The sequence below is a fragment of the Rattus norvegicus genome, chromosome 15, assembly GCF_021556685.1.
Source record: "Rattus norvegicus strain SHRSP/BbbUtx chromosome 15, alternate assembly SHRSP_T2T, whole genome shotgun sequence".
NCBI classification, from domain to species: Eukaryota; Metazoa; Chordata; class Mammalia; order Rodentia; family Muridae; genus Rattus; species Rattus norvegicus.
The window spans coordinates 12,427,076-12,446,966 of NC_141548.1; the positions used below are offsets into that span (position 1 = coordinate 12,427,076).

At 45.3% G+C, this 19,891-nt stretch overlaps 1 protein-coding gene across 8 annotated transcripts in view; it reads right to left on the reverse strand.

Annotated features, from left to right (window-relative positions):
• Positions 1-18,287: 18,287 nt before the first annotated feature.
• Ngly1 (N-glycanase 1) overlaps positions 18,288-19,891 on the reverse strand; it is a 50,865-nt gene continuing 49,261 nt past the window's right edge. For 7 of the 8 annotated variants that reach the window (XM_087586005.1, XM_087586001.1, XM_087586000.1 and 4 more), the window contains 2 exon segments: positions 19,323-19,500; positions 18,288-18,948 (listed from right to left, as the gene is read on the reverse strand). In XM_087586005.1, the coding sequence (XP_087442131.1) occupies positions 18,773-18,948; positions 19,323-19,500 (354 nt within the window). In that variant the 3' untranslated portion in view covers positions 18,288-18,772. 8 annotated transcript variants of the gene reach the window in all.

Here is a 19,891-nt window from a genome sequence, read left to right on the forward strand (position 1 = left end):
CAAAGAACTCAGCATCAGTGTGCCTAGGAACCGGGAGGAAGGATGGACAGTCAGATGGACAGCAGTCCAGGTCTGCTATGGGAACCCAGCATTGGCCAGTTTTGCAGGTGTCGCCCCTGCAGGTTGAGACCAGGTGACCTTAACATCAAACACAAAGGACCAAGGGTCTCCAAGTGCAGCAGGAGGCACCTGTCCCATGGCCTGAGGTCTGGCCATGGGGAGCATATGATATGCTTTACAGAATAGCCTTGACTGGTCTTATCTGCCAACGGCCCCTTGTTTGGAAGTTCATTTTTGCATCCTATCTCTTCAACTAATAACCCTGCCTTTTTTTTTTTCTGGAAAAATTAAATACATTTAGAGCCATCAAGAACCTCCAGCAGGGCGGTCCATAGTTTCTTTTAGCCATATCCACTCAGTCCCTGATTCTCAGCAACATGGCTTTCTCTGACCCACAAGTCTATGTTGATCCCCCACTACCTGTCTCAAGCTTTTGTTTCACCTGGAAATTCTGTAATATCCTTTTCATTTGAATACACCAACACTAGGGCCTCCACCAATTCTGCCCTCTGGACAACGTCTGCTCTCACTTTCTCTCCCTGATTCAGTCAACCTCCTGGGGTTCTGTGTCAGCATTCCGGGGACTCTGACACTGGCTCTGTCAATGGGATCTTCTTTTTTTGGGGGGGGTGTTCTTTTTTTTTTCCGGAGCTGGGGACCGAACCCAGGGCCTTGCGCTTCCTAGGCAAGCGCTCTACCACTGAGCTAAATCCCCAACCCCGGGATCTTCTCTGTAGATCACATCAGGGCGCTTTCTTAACCTCATGTTCTTCCCACATCTCCTTCACAAGCTCATTTCCTCTACATGTCAAGGCTGCCATTACCTCCTGGGTCCCTGAACTCCTCTATTTTTATGGTAGATTTAGCTGAGCCCCAGCTCCTGCCCAACCTCATGGGTACCCCCACAGCTGACCCCAGTCCCTGCCCAGCCTCTTGGGTACCCCCCACATGGCCAAGGAGCTGGCACACAGCTTCTCTCATTGCCACAAGTCCCAGGCCAAGTACACTGTGTACTGAGCTGCTCCAGCTGCTGGGGCTGGACACAGGAATGTATGCCTACCTCCGGGGGCAAGGGTGAGACAATGGCTAACAAATAGTTAGCAGGGCGAGTACTGGGGCCGTGAGAGGGAGTAAGAAAAGCTCCCTCTTTGAAAGTTGCCCCTTGAGTACAGACCTGAAGGAGAGGGAGGCTTAGTGTGTGTGTGTGTGTGTGTGTGTGTGTGTGTGTGTGTGTGTGTGTGTGTGTGTTGGGGGCGGGTAAGACTAGGTGTTCCAGAATATGGAAAAAGCAAGCAAGGCCAGGGCGTGGGGCTTCAGTCATGGTCCCAGAAGCATGGGGAGTAATTCAGAGTAACAGAGATGGTGAAGGGTGAGGCCTGGGAGGCAGCGGATGCCAAGTAAAGGTGCCAGCATCCTCTGAGGAACTGGCGTTACAGCTAATAATAGAGCACTTGAGTTTTGAACAAGGAACACGCTCTGACTTGATGCTCCAGCTTATGTCCCCAGCTCACCCACAGGTCCTTCCTTCCTGGAACCCTGGCAACTTCCATTACCTTTAAATAATTATTTTTAAATGGAGCTTAATGGCAATAGTAGTTTTCTACAGCAATTTTTATATTCTACTTTTGTTTTGTCGTTTTCGTTTTTGCCCAGGCTGGCCTTGAAGGTGAATCCTACTCATCCTGCACCACTATGCTAGCCCAGAACTACTATTCTCAAGGACAATTGCTGGCAGTATATATAGTATAATTGTAGTTTTAAAATGAAATTTCCAAATGTAGAAAATAATGGCAATATTTAAATTTTTTCTAGAATCCAAGTGACAGAGGTCTTAAGGTAAATTTTGCCATGGCTTGTGGGCCAGGAGTCTTCTCTCTCCCAGGTTGCAGCAGGCTTTCTGACAACTCATAGGAGGGCAAAACCACACCAGAGCGGTCATTTTATAAAGGGAGTGGCGAGGCTTGCAAGCTGACCAGGTCTGGGCTATGTGTGTTTCACATCCAAGGCGCAGGCTGAGGCCCGTGCAGAAGTGTGAGTCCTGGAGTGGGCAAAGCTTGTTCCCCAGCCGGAAGGCCCAATTCCACTTCCTGCTTCACCACCTAAACGTCAGGGTCTTATTTGGACATTCATTTTATATCAGTTGCAAGGGAAATCAGTGATTTCTTAGTGGCTCCTCCCCACAGGTATACATTCCGGATAATTAATACCTTAATTAGTAACTGGAATTGCTCACCTAGTGTGTGTGGCATGAGATAGAAGCTTTGGGAAGTTTGGGCCTGTGCATTCTCCAGGGAAACTGGTTATTCTGGAAACTTTAAAACAACTCGGTGCATATAAAGAAAATAGCACACCCAGGCATTATCTACCTGAAGAACTCTTCTTTGTCCGCGGCAGCCAGCCGATGGCTGGAATCTTAATGTTGCCTAATAGTGAAGGTGTGTGTTCCATCCTGAAACTTTGTCTTCTGCATCCCGCTGGGGAGAGCCAGAAGCCGCTGGCCAAGGCACAAGGCACTGGGAAGCTTCCTGCAACTTTGGCTGCTCTGGGCTCTGGGAACATGGACTCTAGGAAGATACAGTAGACTGGCTTGCCAGTTCTTCCGTTTCGAGTTCCCACAGCAAGGATCCTGGTCCTTGACCGCACACAGAAACAGAGTTGAGAAAAGACTTAGACAAATTTCACACACACACACACACCCCAAAGGGGGGCGGGGTGACGGCACGCGGGATTCCACTAAATGGGAGGAGCTGGAATTAAGGGTAGGGGTTGTTGAGAAGGTGGGGAGGGCCAGCTGGTAACTCAGGCAAAGAAAAGGCTTCCAGCTGACAAAGGGAAGCAGAGGGCAGGAGAGAGGCCCCCCTGGGCTTCCTACAGCAACCGGTTGACTGGCAGGCAGCACGGGGCCAAGGGACTCTGGAAGATTTGTGAGTCTAGGCTGAGGTCTGGCAGACGCATTAACTAAAATGGAAGTGTACATTCTTCAACGAAAGTAAAACTCCCACTGGAGGCGAGAACAACGAAGGGGGAGGGAAAAGGTAGAAGGTGTTTCCGAAATGCGTTGTCCCTGTAACTCGCTCCGAACTGAACAACGCAAGCACCCCACAAAGTCAGCTCCCGGGGACTCTCCCGAGAACTCCTAAGGAGCACGTTAAACTCCAGACTCATACAAAACCCTAGGTAGCCTGAGACACAGGCTTCAGCCAGCCAGCCAGCCAGCCAGCCAGCCAGCCAGCCAGCCAGCCAGCCAGCCAGCCAGCAGACAAGCCCCTCCTCCCATAAGCCACATTCCTCTTCCAGCTGCACGCCAGACTGACCAGCGCCAAGCTGGAGCACTCCCCGGGGACCAGCAGGAATGCAAAACAGAGCGGAATTGAGCTCCGGGAAGATTCATATCCAAGCGAGTTTTTATGAGGCCAATAAAGGACGTCAGAAAAACTAAGGCCAACTGGAGCGCGGCCCTGTCTGTAAATCCCTGAGGTTGAATGAAGTGCTCCAACTAATGCGAACTTCCCTTTGGAGCGAGCTGTTCCACAAAGCTATTAGCTGCTTGGCTATTGGGAGAGAAACCCAGTGATTTATCAAGGTTTGAAGAAAAGTAATAAAACTCGTTCATGGTCCGAGTTCTTAAAACCTCAACTTCATTTTGTGTTTGTAGGCTCTGTTCTTTCCTTCTCCTCTTCCCTTCCCCTCCCCCTATTCTTCTCCCCTTCTTACCCCCCTCCCATTTCTCCTCCTCCGTTGATAAAAATCTCATATTGTAGTAAGGCTGGTCTTGAATTTGTGGCAATCCTCCTGCCTCAGCCTCCAGATTGCTGAGATTTCATGGGTCATATCACCACGTCCAGCCCAAGGCTCTGTTCTTAAAGCACTGTGATGCCCTACAAGGGGAGAAGGGAGGGAGGAGTGCTTGCTGTGCCTGAACCCTAAGCACCAGTTGACATCGCCAGAGTAAAACACGGTTCTCATCTCATAAGGGACAAAAGAGTCCACTCTGGAGCCAGATATGAGTTACTATGGCCCAGGAACACAGACTCAGGTAAAGCAAATACGTGTTCAAATGTGGAAACCGGTTCGCAAAATTTTCACTGTTAGAGAACAAAACAAAGTCACGAATCAAAGCTCTTTTCAAGTCCATTTACAGGGCTAGAAGGTCAGAGGTTGCAGTAAGGCAGTAGCTGCCTGACGGACGCTCTCTGACGACCTCCTAAGCTTTGGCTTCGGCGAAAACTCGTGGTCTAAGCTATTACATTGCGAAAGGTAGCCACGAGATGAGGTCAGGTCGGAAGGAGAGACTGAAGATTGGCTAGTGTAGGGCACAAAGGCAGCCCCGTGGACCTGCAGTACCCCAGCGTCTGCCCTGCAGCACCCCAGCGTCTGCCCTGCAGCACCCCAGCGTCTGCCCTGCAGCACCCCAGCGTCTGCCCTGCAGCACCCCAGGGTCTGCCCTGCAGCACCCCAGCGTCTACCGCCACCACGTTCTCAATGCCCAGCCTGAGTGCTGTTTCGGTGGTGCTGGACTCTCCCAGACCTAAGCTGCAAAGCTTGGTCCATGGCCTCTTTCAAGACAGCAACCTCACGGACCATCACTAAACCCTGGAACGATGCTTTAACATCTGCTGCACGGAGGATACCAGGGTGCCATCGCTCCTGTCAGTAGTCAACTAGGATGCCATCAACCAAAACGGCTGTGTGTGAGCAAACCTAACGTTCTAGGGGAATCTCAGAGGCCACCCTTCCCTGGTGTCGAAGAAGTCCCTCTAGATGTAGAAACTTCTGGGAGGTCCTGGTGGGCAGGAAGAGAACCCGTATCCGTACACAAAAGGCCTCTTGCCGAATGATGAAGAACTGAATGCCTCCTCTTCCCCGGCACAGCAGGCAGCACTACTCAGCTCTGGGTGGCCAAGTAGCCCCATTGGGACACAGAGGGGACACTTGAAATCCTTGCACAGACGCACTGATCGTGTGTGGTGCTGGTAGGGGAGGGTGGCAGGCTGGTGTGTATCTTCAAACCCCGGGATTGGTATACACTCAGTGGATGCTCCCATGACCAAGGGAACTAACTTCAGTCCCATCTGGCTGTGAGCTTCTCATGGAACACTCAGCCTTCAGTCCCACTCGTGCCTTGGCTTTCCCATCCGTTCTGAGAGAAGCCCTGCGTGAAATGTTCTGAAAAACTGAGAGTTGCCTCTGATTGTTTGCTCCAAATTATGAGCAGGTGTGAAACTCGGTGTCAAAACAGCACCGTTATAATGTCTTTCTTCTGATCAAAAAGCTTCTCTCTCTGGGTACCGTGACTCCTACCTGCAATCCTAGGACCTCTGAGGCAGAGGCAGGACTGCCAAGGGTTCAGAGTGTAGACCCTGCCTTAATTTCTTTTTCTGGTGCTATGGTCAACTGTCACAACAAAAGCAACTCAAGGAAGAAAGGGGTTGGCTTACAGTTCAAGGGTTCGAGGCTCTTGCTGACAGGGAAATCCAGGCAGCAGGAGTTGGCAGCAGCCGGTCAGGTGGCATCTGCAACAAGAAAGCAGGTGAGAATGACAGCTGCTGCTTGGCCTCCTTTTTCTACTGAACCAATCAAGGCTCTGCAGCATTTCCTTCTCCAGCCAAGTAATGGAGGTATTCAGGGTGGGCAGGTCTCCCATGTCAAGGAAATGGAGAGAGTCCGACACATGTACATCTCCCAGGCGATTGTAGGGTTTATCAAAGAGACAAGTAACATTAATCATCTCCATCTCAAAGACCTCTAAGACAAAAGTTTCTCTAGCTTGCGAAAACACTTTCTTAAGTCAAAGCTAAGTTCATTATAATACTTTAAAATCTTGAACTCAGTTGATTTCTAAAAAATGAGCATTAAGATTTTTTTGTTTTCCATTTTAAATATGCCCCACAATTCACTTAATTGATAGCACGGTAACCTTTATTTCCAGTTTTAACTGTGTTAACTGTAGCTTTATCTGTAACAGCCTGGATGCTTTTGCAGTATAGCAAGCCTTGTGACTTAACTAAGATTTAACCCTTACAACAACTCAACAAGGACTATAACATCCCCTTTCTATGTCTACAAAGTCAGACATTAAAATGGGAAGAGGCTCAACCCAGCTAGGATAGAACAGAACCAGCCTCCGACCAGATCTACACTTCCCAATCTCTCCTCTTTTCATTCTGTCAATGAGCTGACTTTAAAACAGACTTATGAGGCCAGCCAGATGGCTCGGTAGGTAAAGGCGTTTACCATACAAACCCGATGAGTTGTTTGATCCCTGGTACCACAGGAAGATGGAAAGAGAGAACTAACTCCACAGTTACTCTCTAACCGCCATGCATTCACTCCGACAAGTATTCCTCTCAAATCAAATGGTGGTGGTGGTGGTGGTGGTGGTGGTGGTGATGATGATGATGATGATGATGGTGGTGGTGGTGGTGGTGGTGATGATGATGATAAATGTTATTTTAAAGGAGAACTTTTAAAGATTTATTTAGTGTGTATATTGTGTATACACATGTGTGTATAGATACTTGTGTATTATAGAAGAGAGTTTTGGATCTCCTGGAGCTGGAGTTTCAGGCAGTTGTGACTACCATGAGTCCTGGGAATTTGGGCCTTCTTATAAAGTAGCAAATGCTCTTAGCCACTTAATCCATCTCTTTTTGCCCCACTGAAAACGGTGAAACTAAAATAATTAACTAGGGTATGTATTCACTATATTCACGAATGTCAGAGCTACTCATTGTTTTCCTTTTTGAAAAGTTTTTTTTTTTTTAAATTTCGTATATATCCATTTTTTTTCCTGCCTGTATGACAGTGAACCACACGCATGCAGTACCTGCAGAGGCCCTAAGAGGGCATCGGAGCCTTTAGACCTGGAGTTATAGACAGTCCTGAGCCTGTGATGGGACAACAGGGCCTCTACAAGAACAATCAGTGCTCTTAACCACTGAACCATTGTTCCATTCCCCAAGCTTTTCGGGACAATGTCAAACACATACACACACACACACACACACACACACACACACACACACACACACATACATATACACCATCTTGGCCAGCCTAAAACTCGTGGCAATCCTCTTGTGTCTTCTGGGTGCTGGGATTACAGCCTTGTAACCACCTCGCAAGGCTCTAATTAGTTTAGAGTAAGACACCCCCACCATGAGAGATAAACATCCAAACTCCCAGCTGATTCTGTCTCAGCTGACCACACGTATTGTCCTTCATTATTCGGTACAAACTGAGTCCGATGAACCGTGGACACGCAGTTTGTGACCCTCTCTAAGCCCCGATGAAGGCTAAAATCAAGCAGAAGAGATTATGCAGAAGACAGTGGTTGTCACATAATGACACTCCTTTAAAAATTTAAATGTATCCCAGGCATGGTAGTACATACTTCTGACGCCTGCACTGTAAGGTTGAGGCAAGAGGATTAACTTTGTGCCAGCTTGGGCTACCTGGTGACATTTGAAACAAAACTGGGCTCCATTTAAAATATCTTTTAAAGGTAACTCCCACTGTCGGGCATCAAAAGTCTGTGCATCAGCTATTGCCTCATGTTTGTGGCTGATTGCATTGGGGCACGGAAAACTTGTTCTGTGACTACTCCGGGGCCCTGGCAGGTTCCACCAGATATTGTCTCGTACTTCAGAAGGAGAACTGTGTAGTGTCATCACGCTGGCCGGAGGCAAAAACTCCTGAGAAGGGAGTTGGATTTGGCTTGCAGTCATCTGCCCATATAATGAATCTCCAGTGTTCCAGCAACACAATGGGAGTTTACACAGTAGTAAACCACTCTAGCGCGGTGAGAGAAATATTACACTTGGAGTACAAGCCAACACAGTCAGCCTCAGCTCTAAAGAATCACGCATGTTTTAAATAACTTTGAAGCAGAAGCTGACTTCCCACATCTTCCTCAGTGCTTAGCACGTGGGCAGCTTGACACTAACCCCACAATTAGAAAACTCACAGTGTGAAATAAGAAAAGTCGACAGAGTTCTGAACAAGGAATCGAGTAGTTATGGGTATCCCCATCGATAGGGCAAGAATGGGTCAGTGAATGCAGTGGTTCTCAACCTTCCTAATGCCATAGCCCTTCAATACAGATCCTCATGTTGTGGCGACCCCCAGCCATAACATTAATTTTACATTAATTAATTAACTGTAATGTAAATATGTTTGGAGACAGAGGTTTGCCAGAGGGTTTGTGACCTACAGATTGATAACCACTGGCCTAGAGTCATTTAATCTTAGCCAGAATCATTGGATCAACTTCTGCTTACAATGTCTGATCAGTGTCATCCAATCCAGGAAGACACGAAACGGCTGCATTGTCAGCTAATGTTATCTGACAGCCTGCTCTGCCTTTTGGAAGAGTGGAGAATGATAACCAGCAAGGGTAGCAGAGAGAATAACATATATATACATATATATATATATGTGTGTATATATATGTATATGTATATATATAATGGTATACTATATATATATAATGCTATTATATATATATATATATATATATATATATATATATATATATATATATATATATAATGGTAAACCAGGTCCCATCAAATGGCAAATATATATAAAATCCATACAGGGTCTGTTTCAACCAGTTCACAGATTTTGCCCAGCTCTCAAGATTTTATTATATGTACCATTTTCTTTTATCTGAGTTAAATAGTTGTTTTAAAATCCGTTGATGCTTTGCTTAAGGTTAAATGGTCTCAACGTTGAGAAACACTAAAGGGTTGATGGAAATCTCAATGCAAACTTCTCCACTGGGCTTAGATTTCCCTTTAATCTAAAATGGGTGTGAGGTCTGAGTCACTTTTCTATGGCCGTGAGTAAGACACCATGACCAAGACAACTCATAGGAGAAAATGTCTATTTGGAGCTTACAGTTTCAGAGGGTTAGAGTCCATGACCACCATGCTGGGAGCCTGGCCATCGACAAGCATAAAACAGACTTAACGGTGTTAACTGGGGAGGCTATAGACTTTAAAACCTCTAGTGACACCTCTCTTCCAACAAAGTCATAACCTTTACTCTTTCCCAAAGAGACCCAACAACTGAGGACCAAGTGTTCAAACATTTAAACCTACGGGGGCCATTCCCACTCAAGCCACCACATGTGGCTTATCTTGATTGTCACTTAGGTCTGGCCATGTCTATAAGGGGGCCTGAATGTGGGCAGCACTGTTTCATAGGCTATGTTCCATAATGAGTAGAAATGGAAAAAAAGGAAACCACCAGGTGAACGTCTCTCTGTCTTCCGACTGTGTGTACAATGTGCTGCCACCTGATGTTCCGGCCGCCAGGCCTTCTCTGCCATGGTAACCAGGTCCCATCAAATGGCAACTCTTAAGAAACCTTTTTCCCACTTAAATTATTTTTGTCATAGCAGTGCGGAAGTAACTAATACAATGCTTAAAATCCACACACTCACATATTCAGCTGATTTGTAAAACATCTAGCCAAACCAACATTATAATCTGTTGTATATAACCGATGACAGGCACGTTGGATGAACCTAAAAATAAAACAATAAGTCAGATTGAGTGTGCACAGGGAAGCAGAACATGCTGACTCTCACAGGAGGGTTGTTGAGCATCTCCGTTTGAATGACACTCGTGCAATGATCAAGGACTCAATGGGGTCCATTTAAGTGGTGCCCCCAAATACTTCACTAGGAAGAAGTGCAGTTAAAATGTTATTCCCTCTGGTATTTCACTGTCAATGGCCATACCAGTAAGGTCACGGTGCTTTTAGCAGTAGTAATTTTCCATAATTAAAAGTTCATGCTCAGGACTCATAGGCATGTGCTAAAAGGGATCCAGAGGGTTGTCTTGGAAACCTGTCGATGCTGTGGTCTAGCCGGCAATCACCATTTGGGGAAATTACATGCCAGGAGTGGGATGAGGACTTCAACTGTAAAGAGCAGAGAAAATGCTTGAGTTGAAAGCTAACAGACTTTTTGTCTATTCAGTTTTGTTTTTCAAGATACAGTTTCTCTGTGCAAGCCAGGCTGGGAACTAGCTCTGTAGACCAGGCTGACCTCAACTCACAGAGATCCACCTGCCTCTGCCTCCCAGGCTGGGATTAAAAGCATGCACTGCCACCACCCGGTTCAATAGGCTATTTAAAGGATCACGTGCTTTGCAGTGGTATGTCGAAAGTTCTGGAGAGACACCAGCTACAGAAACCAAATGAGGAAGCATGAAGGACTGTTTCTATGTTGTGGGATTGGAAAGGAATAAGCAGAAGACAGTGATATTTTAGAAATAACCGAAAGGGAATGGAGGAGGCACAAGTGTTAGTGAAGCAAAGCAAGATGGGGACTCATTGTAGCCTGTGGGATGCCTTGCTGGCCATCAGTCATCTGGGTATGTGAATGTTTTTCAGTTGCAGTGCCCTACTAAGACTTCATTAGATAAGGCTGGTAGGAACAGGCAAGGTCTTAATTAGCACACTTACCTCCTGCTAACCATGACAAGAGAGGTATAACATCTTTTACAGCAAGCTGGGGTTTAGCCTTGTCTTTAAAACCTCTCCTAGGCAATGTTGTCTACATCTGATCTGTGTACAGCTGCTACAGGAAAGTGTTACCTCCACTGGTAAGTTACGGGAGATGGGGCCCCCTCACGTCAACCGCCATCTTTCTCCACCTCTGGTGGCTCTCAGAGCTCTGCAGAATAAAGTCTAGGGAAAGTTATGTTTTCCTACTTCGGACTGCAGCAGCCAGACCACCGTTGCACCACGAGGTTTAGTTGCATGTCCTTGCAAAATCACAGCCATCCTGCAAGGCCACGAATACCTGCCAGGGATGATAGGAGCCCTTTCCAACTCTCAGGGTATTTCACTCATCTTTACTCAGGACTGAATAGGCAATGGTTGTAGGAGGCTCAGAAGGTAAGGGGCAACTCTATACTGAGTGCATTCAAAAGCCCTAGCTGCTTTCACCCAAAAGTGCAATCCAAGAGGAGTCCCAGGCAGGATCCAGAATTGAGAATGTAGCAGAAGCCAGAGGCCTCAAACCAGACCAACGACTTATTCAACAAACATTTGCAAGGGAAGGAGTTTGGACAAAGGGGCATGCTGGGGACACACTGTGAAACAACACAACTTCTATGGTTAGATTTTTTTTTCTTTTCTATCTTTTTGTTTGTTTTCATTTGGTGGGAAAGCTGCCAGGGTGGAAGGCAGATGCTAAGGGAGGGGGAGATGAGTAGAATGTGGTACATGATATGAAATTCACAAAAAATTGATAAAAAGGTTTTTTTTAATCCACAAACTTTCTGCTTACACATTTCCCACTGTAATCTTGTAAACTGAGACTGAGGGTTCTACAGCACACAGCACAGGGAGGCATCCAGGCCTGCCGGGAGAGAAGAGAGGAAGGCATCCAGCACCCTGGTGTCAGCAGAGCATAAAGGTGACATTACCACATGTTACTAATCCAGGAGACTGGGCTATGAGTGATATCATCTCAGAACTGTTCTAGGTCTTCTGAAATTTTTTAAAAGTATTTTCTTTTCTTGCCCTTTACTATGCCGTCTTATGAAATCTGGCACAAAGAAAACAGGAAACTAATAAAATTACTGAAGTTCTTAGCCTGCATGAGTTCTTGACTAAAATACGACACTTGAAATTAGGGGTCTACCCTCTTGCATTTCTGCTGAACAGTTTCCTAGTCAGAACGTGAACCAACAGACCAAACGACAAGTGGGCAGGTACCCAAGAGTAGCCCTTGCTTTCTCATCTCCTCTGTAAGCTTGGTCCGAGAGAGAGAAGAAACTAGAAAAAGCTAAAATTACGCCATTTTCATTAAAACCAACAAATAAGCAAAGGCAGACAGAGTATTGTGGGAAATTACAAAGACAAAGCCCATGGATAAATCCCAGCCTCAGAGACCAAGGCAGGAGGATTGCTATGTGCTGAGTTCCAGGAAAAAAGGGGGGAGGGGCAAGTGCCTGGAAGACCTTGAGAGGGTTAAGTGCTTGCTGTGCACCTGAGAACCTCAGTCTAAAGATTCAGGACATGCAAAAACTTGTATGCCATCACACGCATGCAAAAACACTCCTCCCGAGGCAAGACGGGAAGCAGGGACAGGTTTCCCGGAGGCCTGCTGGTCACATCCCCTGTACATGCAGTGCCACACAAGAGAGATCCAAACTCAAGAGTGATCCAAACTCAAGATAGATGGAAGGCAAGGACCAGCAACTGAGCTCGTTCTCTGATTTCCGTGTTCTGTATTGTGGCACCGTGTACATGCACATGCACGCACACATGCACGTATGTGTGCACTAGACAGGGACTTCTTAATGAACTAAATTCACTGGCCTGAGTCTAAGAATTTTGACCCAAAATCACCAGTGTATCCCAGAGGTCTATCTCTCCAGTGCCTCCTCCTTCTGCTGAGATGCAGTCCTGGCCCTATGGTGGGACGCAACCCTCACGCTATGATCTGATATATCGTCTGATGATCCCAGGCTGTAGGTGCCAGCAAAAATGAAAGGAGCAGAAATATCAAATACACACTTCCTTTTTTCTCTGGTTCTATTTATGCATTCTCATAAAATATCCACCAACAGTTCACAGAAGGGATTAGTTCATAAATAGAAGTATAATTTACTCTGTGTGTAATTCATTCTGTGATGAGGGAACAAAAAAAAAACTGTACTTTTATCAGGAAACGAGGCTTAAATACAGCTCTGCATCCAATCTGAGAAAAACAATTAACACTCACAAAGCAAAATCAGGCTTCCAGAAATAAATAAACTTTTTCAAGATAGACTCACGATTCATCCTGTGAAGGGTTTGAGAAATCAAATGTCGAATGGTTCTGGTTGTAAGAGCCATTCCTTTGTCTGAGTCTCTGAAGACCTGGCACCTCCAGGGTCTGTGGAACAGGGAGGGAGAGTAGGTAAAACCATGCTGAGCTTCCAGGGCTCAGGCCCTCAAGCCCATGTCTGTGGAGCAGAAGTCTGTTGTTTAGCGTAGCGCGTGCTGGCACACACCTATAATCCCAAGGCTGAGGCTGCGGCAGGAGAGTTTTGCCAGGGCAGACAAGGCTACAGAGCAGACTCCATGTCCCAAAGGAGGGCACACATTAGGTTCTCACTGGGTCTTTGAGCAGCTCCTCTGCTTATTCCTATTCTCAGAAAACAACGCTTTATTAAGTTAATGCTGGGGCTTCCCCCAGTCATGGAGGGCAGGCACACCACAGTCAGTGCCACGAGACGCTTGAATCCCAGAAAAACTGCAGCTTTATTTCCTCGTCCAGAAAGTTCTGGAACTTACGACTCTTGTTACGAAGCTCTCCATCACCATTCCCCTTCAGCATTTAATCTGTGTCAAATTTGAGTTAACGAGAAGTGTGAGATCCTTGCTGGCTGTGCTTATTAAGAGGAAATCAAAGGCCCTCTTTGCTTCTTAAGTCTTTTACATCTGCAAGGGACATCACACCATTTCAGATGACCATGTCTCCCCACCCAGGAATTCAGTATGAGAAATATGCCTCTGTTTCCAAACATTTGCTTCCGTGAAGCCTAGATCATCCCCAAATAGTAAGCTCAGTGGGGTCACAAACGACATCCTGCTCTGCTCTGGGTCATAGTAAGAGCAGCTTCCAGCACACTGTTGATGGCTGCCAGGCTTCTCTGCTTTCTTCCCACTAAGTTCCTTGCCTAGTAGGAATGGCTTCAGTACTTAGAAAGTAGTAGAAGGTGGTCATCTCCCCAAGCACACTGTGTGGTGTTTTCTGACAATCACAAGTTGGCAAGAAGGAAGTAAGGTGGAGACCCTTATAGGGTCTACCCTGCGTTGAGGACAATGACTTCATGTCAAGGACCAACCAAATGACTAAAGCAGCATCTTGCAGAAGTCTAATAATTCACTCCATACATACGGGCTTAAACCTATTCAGATCTCTAGTGTCTTATGCATTTGCACAGTCAGAGGCCACACACTAAACAAACTCTAAGTTTCTGATTGCAGGTGCTTTTGGAGAAGGGACGACAAAATCTGGGTACCAAGAAGACAAGGTACCTCTGGAGAAGGGAAGAAGGGAACGAGAAGGTCCTGAGGAGACTTTGATATTGTTTTTCATTAGAAAATGTAGATGAAAGCAAAGGTTTTTATTGAAGATTTCTTGTATCGTTTATTTATACTTGGGGGTATATGCTCATGAGTGCCAAACACAGGTTCTCTAGAAGAGAGAGTCACACAGAGTCATCTCTCCAGCCCCAAGTGTCTTCATACTCTGAGAGGGAAATACATCGTTTCATACTTCACTATCTTTAGTTTTATTATTTTTGCACTGTCTTATATCAGTTTTTAACAGCGTAGGGTATTAAATAATGGCAGTGTGTCTGGAAAGAACAGTAAAGACACTAATGACGTTCTTCTTTTTATCCTTTTGGTTTTTCAAGACAGGCTTTACAGTGGTGGGGAGCGCGGTCTGGAGGGGTCTTGTCCTAGAGGAGGCTTTGCCAACCGCTCCTGTATAGGGTGTGGGTCTGTACAGATAGTGTCCACTCCAGCGGCCATCACACATCACTTCTCAATATGCACCCCAAATAAAGATGTGAAATCTCATTTAAAAGTTTCGGTTGAAAAAAGACTGGAGACAAGCCACCACTGTGAATTGTACCCAAGGCTAGAAAAGAGGAAGAAAGCTGAGGAGAAATAAAAGGCTGGGAGTTGTGGCACAGATCTACAGAAGTAAAATCCTAGAACTTCCAAAGTTTAGACAGCAGGATCCAGAGTTCAAGGCTAGCCTGAGTGACCACTGAGACTCTGCCTCAAACCCCACCAACACAGACTGGAAAGGCAAGGTGAGGCTTTTACAGTTCTTACAAGGGCTATAGTGAATTGAGAAGGGCTTTTGCTTACATCTTCCAAAAAGAAAGAAAAATGGAAGAAATGCCGGGAAACGCATAGACAGGAAATTAAGCAGAAAGCAAAACTAGCTGAGGAAATCGACCTCGCAAGTGAAGCTCCATGGTTTCATACTGCAGGACTGAAAAGAGCACGGCTACTGTGGTTACCCACTGCTGCACAGGTCGCTCCAGGTCCCTCAGGGCCGCCGGTTCTCGAGGCTCTGACACATGCTAGGAACGCCGCAGTGCTGGTCCTGAGTGACACAGCTCTGACCTGTGCAGTGTGCTCTCAGGAAAGGCAGCCTCAGAGCCACTGTTAGTCAGTGCTGGCTGCTGGAGCGAGGGGGCCATCTCCTCCTTTTCTGGAGCTGGCTGGATTATCCCAGTGTCACAGAAGCAAGCCTTTCTAGAGTCAGCAATCCAGGACCAGGAAGGCCTTTAACGATGCACCTCAGAGGACCACATGCATACTTCCTTCCATCAGCTGACTGGACACAAGAGCCAGCTCTAATTATGTGTGGAAGGGGAACAGGGGACTGAGGAGGTGGGGAACACTGGCTGACTGCCACCACTGCAATTTAGCTTTTGCAAAAAAAGGGAGGACAGAGCTGTTCGTTAACACCAGTGCTAAGTGTGTAACCACCAAAACCTTAAATGCACATTATCTTTGCATATATTCCATGTGCAATATGTATAAAGATGTTCTACACAGCAATGCTAGCAATAAAGAGAAAACAATAGTCTGCAAATAAAGGGACGGTATAAATTACAAAACAATGTGCTATAAAATGAGGAGATTAATGACTGGAAATGAACAGCTTTCTAAAAGTGTTAATAAAGCTAGCAGAATGGCTGCACATCCTCAGAGAAAAAAGAATCCCCAAGACACGAAAGCTGATCTGTGTGCACACGAGCGAAGCTCACGGGAAGTCTTGGGAATCCCACATCAGAAGTCTTGTTGGTCACCTCTGGAAAGAGTGTAGGATTGGCTGTGGAGGTTGCAATTTTGATTTCTGAGACTCACACTGTATTTTTGTGACGTGCTCTGCCAGGCCTTCCAGTCGCTGCTCCTTAGCTTTTCGGCTCTTCCTGGCTTACTTATGGATTCCTGTTAATCGGACTTTGCAAATTTCTAAACAAGTCTTTGGGGGAAGAGGCCAGGTGTGGTGTTCATCCCTGCAATCCTAGCATGTGGAGGCTGAAGGGCGAGGACGGTTCCCCACTTGGAGGCCAGCATGAGCTAGAGACTGCATTAGAACAACGGCTTTCGAGGGGAGAGCAAATTAAGAAAGATAGTTAAGATCTCACTTGGACAGTCAGCTTCCACTTAGCCTTTCAGTTTAATTTCTATACATTGGGGATAAGATGCTACCTGCCAGCTAGTGTTGTCAAAATAAAGTGGTTTTGGCCAATCTAGAGGAAACATCCATGTGTAATACTATCAGCTGGACTTGGGTAATGGCTTAGTCTTCATTTCTCTCAAAAGTATTTAAGGAAGGCCTGCTTGAATCTCCTAGTTTACATATAAATAAAACCACAAAACCACAACTTCTATTATTATAGACGCTCTGAATTTAGAATAGCGTACAGAAGAGTCACTGGTTCTGAGAACACTCCTGTTAAAGTATCCTAGAATATCCATGACATGCTACCCACAAACTCCTGAGTCTATGGCTTTACATCTCAAGAAGAAGGGCTTTGGACAGAATCCCGTCTGTAAATACCAGTTTGACACTGTTTGGATGGGTCAGGACTAACTTCGTTGGTTTCGAGGGTTTTTGGAGTGAAACCATGACAAGCCTAAGCTAACTCACTGCTAATCTTATGGACCTCAGAATTCCCTGACACAGTGAATGCCTCCTAGAGGCCTCTCATTCAGAGGCCCTTATCTCTTTGTAAAGTGATCAAAGCATTAGATGTCCTACCTGCCTTGGGGACATAATCTTTTGCTGCAGCAGACAGCAGTGTCAGTGGAATGGTTGGTAATACGGCTTTGCAAGGTTTAACATGGATAATGAGCATGAGGGCAGATGGCTAAGCTATCGAAGGCAGGAGCAGGCTGACCTGGCCTTGATCCCCTCCATGCAGTCTGCATCTACACAGAAGTTTGCAAGCGAGAGCTCCACAACTCTAGGAAGTGTGCAGTGCTGCGCGTGCCTAGCTCATTAGCTTGGTTACACTATCGTCCTACTCACCTAGCTTACCAGTTCTTGTTTACTATGTAACTTCACACAGTATTGAGAATTTTTTCAGATTTCTATATCACCCCTCAACTTTTAAATAAAATCTAGATTAGCAATCATTGGACTCCGCCCTAAAACCCTCATGGAAGTCATTTGAATCTGGAAGCTTGGGTGCAGCTCAGTGCTAAAGCACTTCCCCTAGCATATGGAAGGCCCTGGGTTTAATCTCTAAATGTCCAACTGCCCTTTCTCATTTTAATATGGAAAGACCCAGCAAAAACTAGAATGTGTTCTCTCCGAACATGGAGGAAGCAGCTGTGTTTCAACATGCTTCCTGACAGAACTGCTGTAGACCTGAGGGTTCCTCAACCCCACTGAGCTCATCCTTTCAGCAAGCCAGGAGCTGGTGTTCTCCAGCTCTAGGTGCTTGGCCATTTACCATGGTATGAATAACTGGAAGCCTGAGCATTCCTGAATATTGACATTCAAGACATAACAAGTTCAGCTACATAAGCTACTGAAAAAATTGAACAAGGCAGATTGTTTTTAAGCCAGGGTCTCATGCAGCCGAGCCTAGCTTTGTATTCTTTCTTGATCTTTCTTTATTCATTTTATCTATTTTTGTGTGTCACGCTAGAACATATTTATGAGGAAAAGAGAAATACAACTTTTTAGCAAGGGATACTTCGTAAAAGCTGGCCTACTATTTATTGGTAAACACATAGAGATGCTGATTTAAATGGGCGAGATGAGCTTTAGTGACAATTGCTACTCTTTCACTCCATAAGATTCTAGTATTTGTATTGATTTGGCATTAAATCCTTTAGCTAGAATCAGATTCACACAGCTTAAACTATGGTGACCTACTCTATAGTCTATCAAGACTTGTCTCAAATAGTATCTGCCTTCTGCTTAATGGTTTCACATCCCTCAACTTTCTCATACAAAACAGTTTCAAAGTCAAAACTATTTTATTCAATGAGGTGGCTTATATCTAAAGGTAAAGAGTATCCGGGTCCCCATGCCTATGGAGCGTGCAGTGTATCTGTAAATAAGCTGTTAGTAACAAATGATTGCATAACCGGTGTATACTGAGGTAGTTGTCAGTGTCCATCATACCCAGGAAAGCCAGTTTTTAGGCAAGGTAAGCACCAAAAAGGTATAAAGCAAAAATAATCAACTTTATTTTTCAACTGTCCATATATTTACAATGATAAAAACCTTCATGCATCATATAACATAAAAGACACTTGACTTTGACAGTTATTCAAAATTAAGAATGTTAGGAAAATCTAATCAGAAAATGTTAAGTAAATTGTAGCCCAGATCTTATGACAGTCATAAACAGCATTTAATCATCAATACCATCATTTTCATTTACAAGTCTGCTAACAGTGCTTAGATCACAATTCCATACGGTTACTTTATGCCAAATAGTCACAGGCAGAAGTAGCATTTAATTGAAGGTTTCTTATGGTCCACACTATGAAGATATACTTTAATGAGGATTACATGATGCGCAGCCAGCAAAAGAAGCCTGTCGGACAGGGCGGCAAACTGCCAACACACTGACACACACTGAGCTGATACACTACTGGAGGCCACAGCAGGTCCTTGACTGTGGCCAGCGTGTCTGAGTTCAGGCTTTCAGAGGTCACTGAATGTTATAATTATCTCCAGACCATTCTCCGCATGGTCATTTAAGCTTTGTCTGAACAGCTGGGTGTGTTGCCAAGCAACGTCTCCATCTCCCCTGCTCAACTCTGCCTCTAACGTAACTTCTGTGGCCCCACAGAAGTCATCATAGGAACGCAGATTTCTGTCTGTGGGAGGGAGAAAAGAATTCTCACTTAAGGCTTGGCAGTTTGAAAAGCAAGACGTTTCAAACGCACCTCCTAGAGGACTGATACATTTTAAAATCACCCCTTAAAAACAGATATTCTTCTTTATAGACGAAATATATCCTTTGTAACAAAGAGGTTATTTTTTCTTCCTGCATTTTTTCACCACACACACACACACACACACACACACACACACACACACTCAACCTATCGACTTGTCTAATATAAAATGGGATGAAATAAAGAACTTCATGACAGTTACAGGAATAACTCTGGCACATGTCAATTAAATGCATTCAGCCCAGAGTGCCAGGCAAGCACTCACTCCCTAGGAAGACTTTACCTGGACCTACCTCCCAGCAGGTTGACTTGAGCCATCTCAGAGCGAAGTTTCCACCTCACTGATCCAGTCTCAAAGCTTTGGCTACTCGTCCGGATGGAAACGTTATCTACCTTTAGACCAGCTGACCCACATTCAAACTTCCAGGAAATATAAGCAAAAGATGATCCTTCTTTTCGGGCCAAATAAACCTAGAACATTCAGGGTAAGTAGGAGGAATTTTCAGAAGAAATCGAATAGTGTGGAAATATGAGTCTTATCATTGTCGAATACTTTGCACAAAGGATCACTAAAAATGAAGTTTTCTCCAATAAAAAAATTCTTAATGCTATCATTTTTCTCACCATTAGCAATATTTTCTGTGACATTTTTCCGTTTATAGTACATATGTCCCCTAAGGTATAATCTGTTTAGAAGTTTACTACTTAAAGCTAGGACTGAGAGGAACAACACTGAACATGACTGTCCTTCCAAGTAACTGCCCCTTGACTCATTTCCTCAGGTCAGGATTTTAAAATACACTTCCCGATGACAGTGAAGCCACAGCCTTTCAATGGACATGACACAGCTCAGCCAACCACC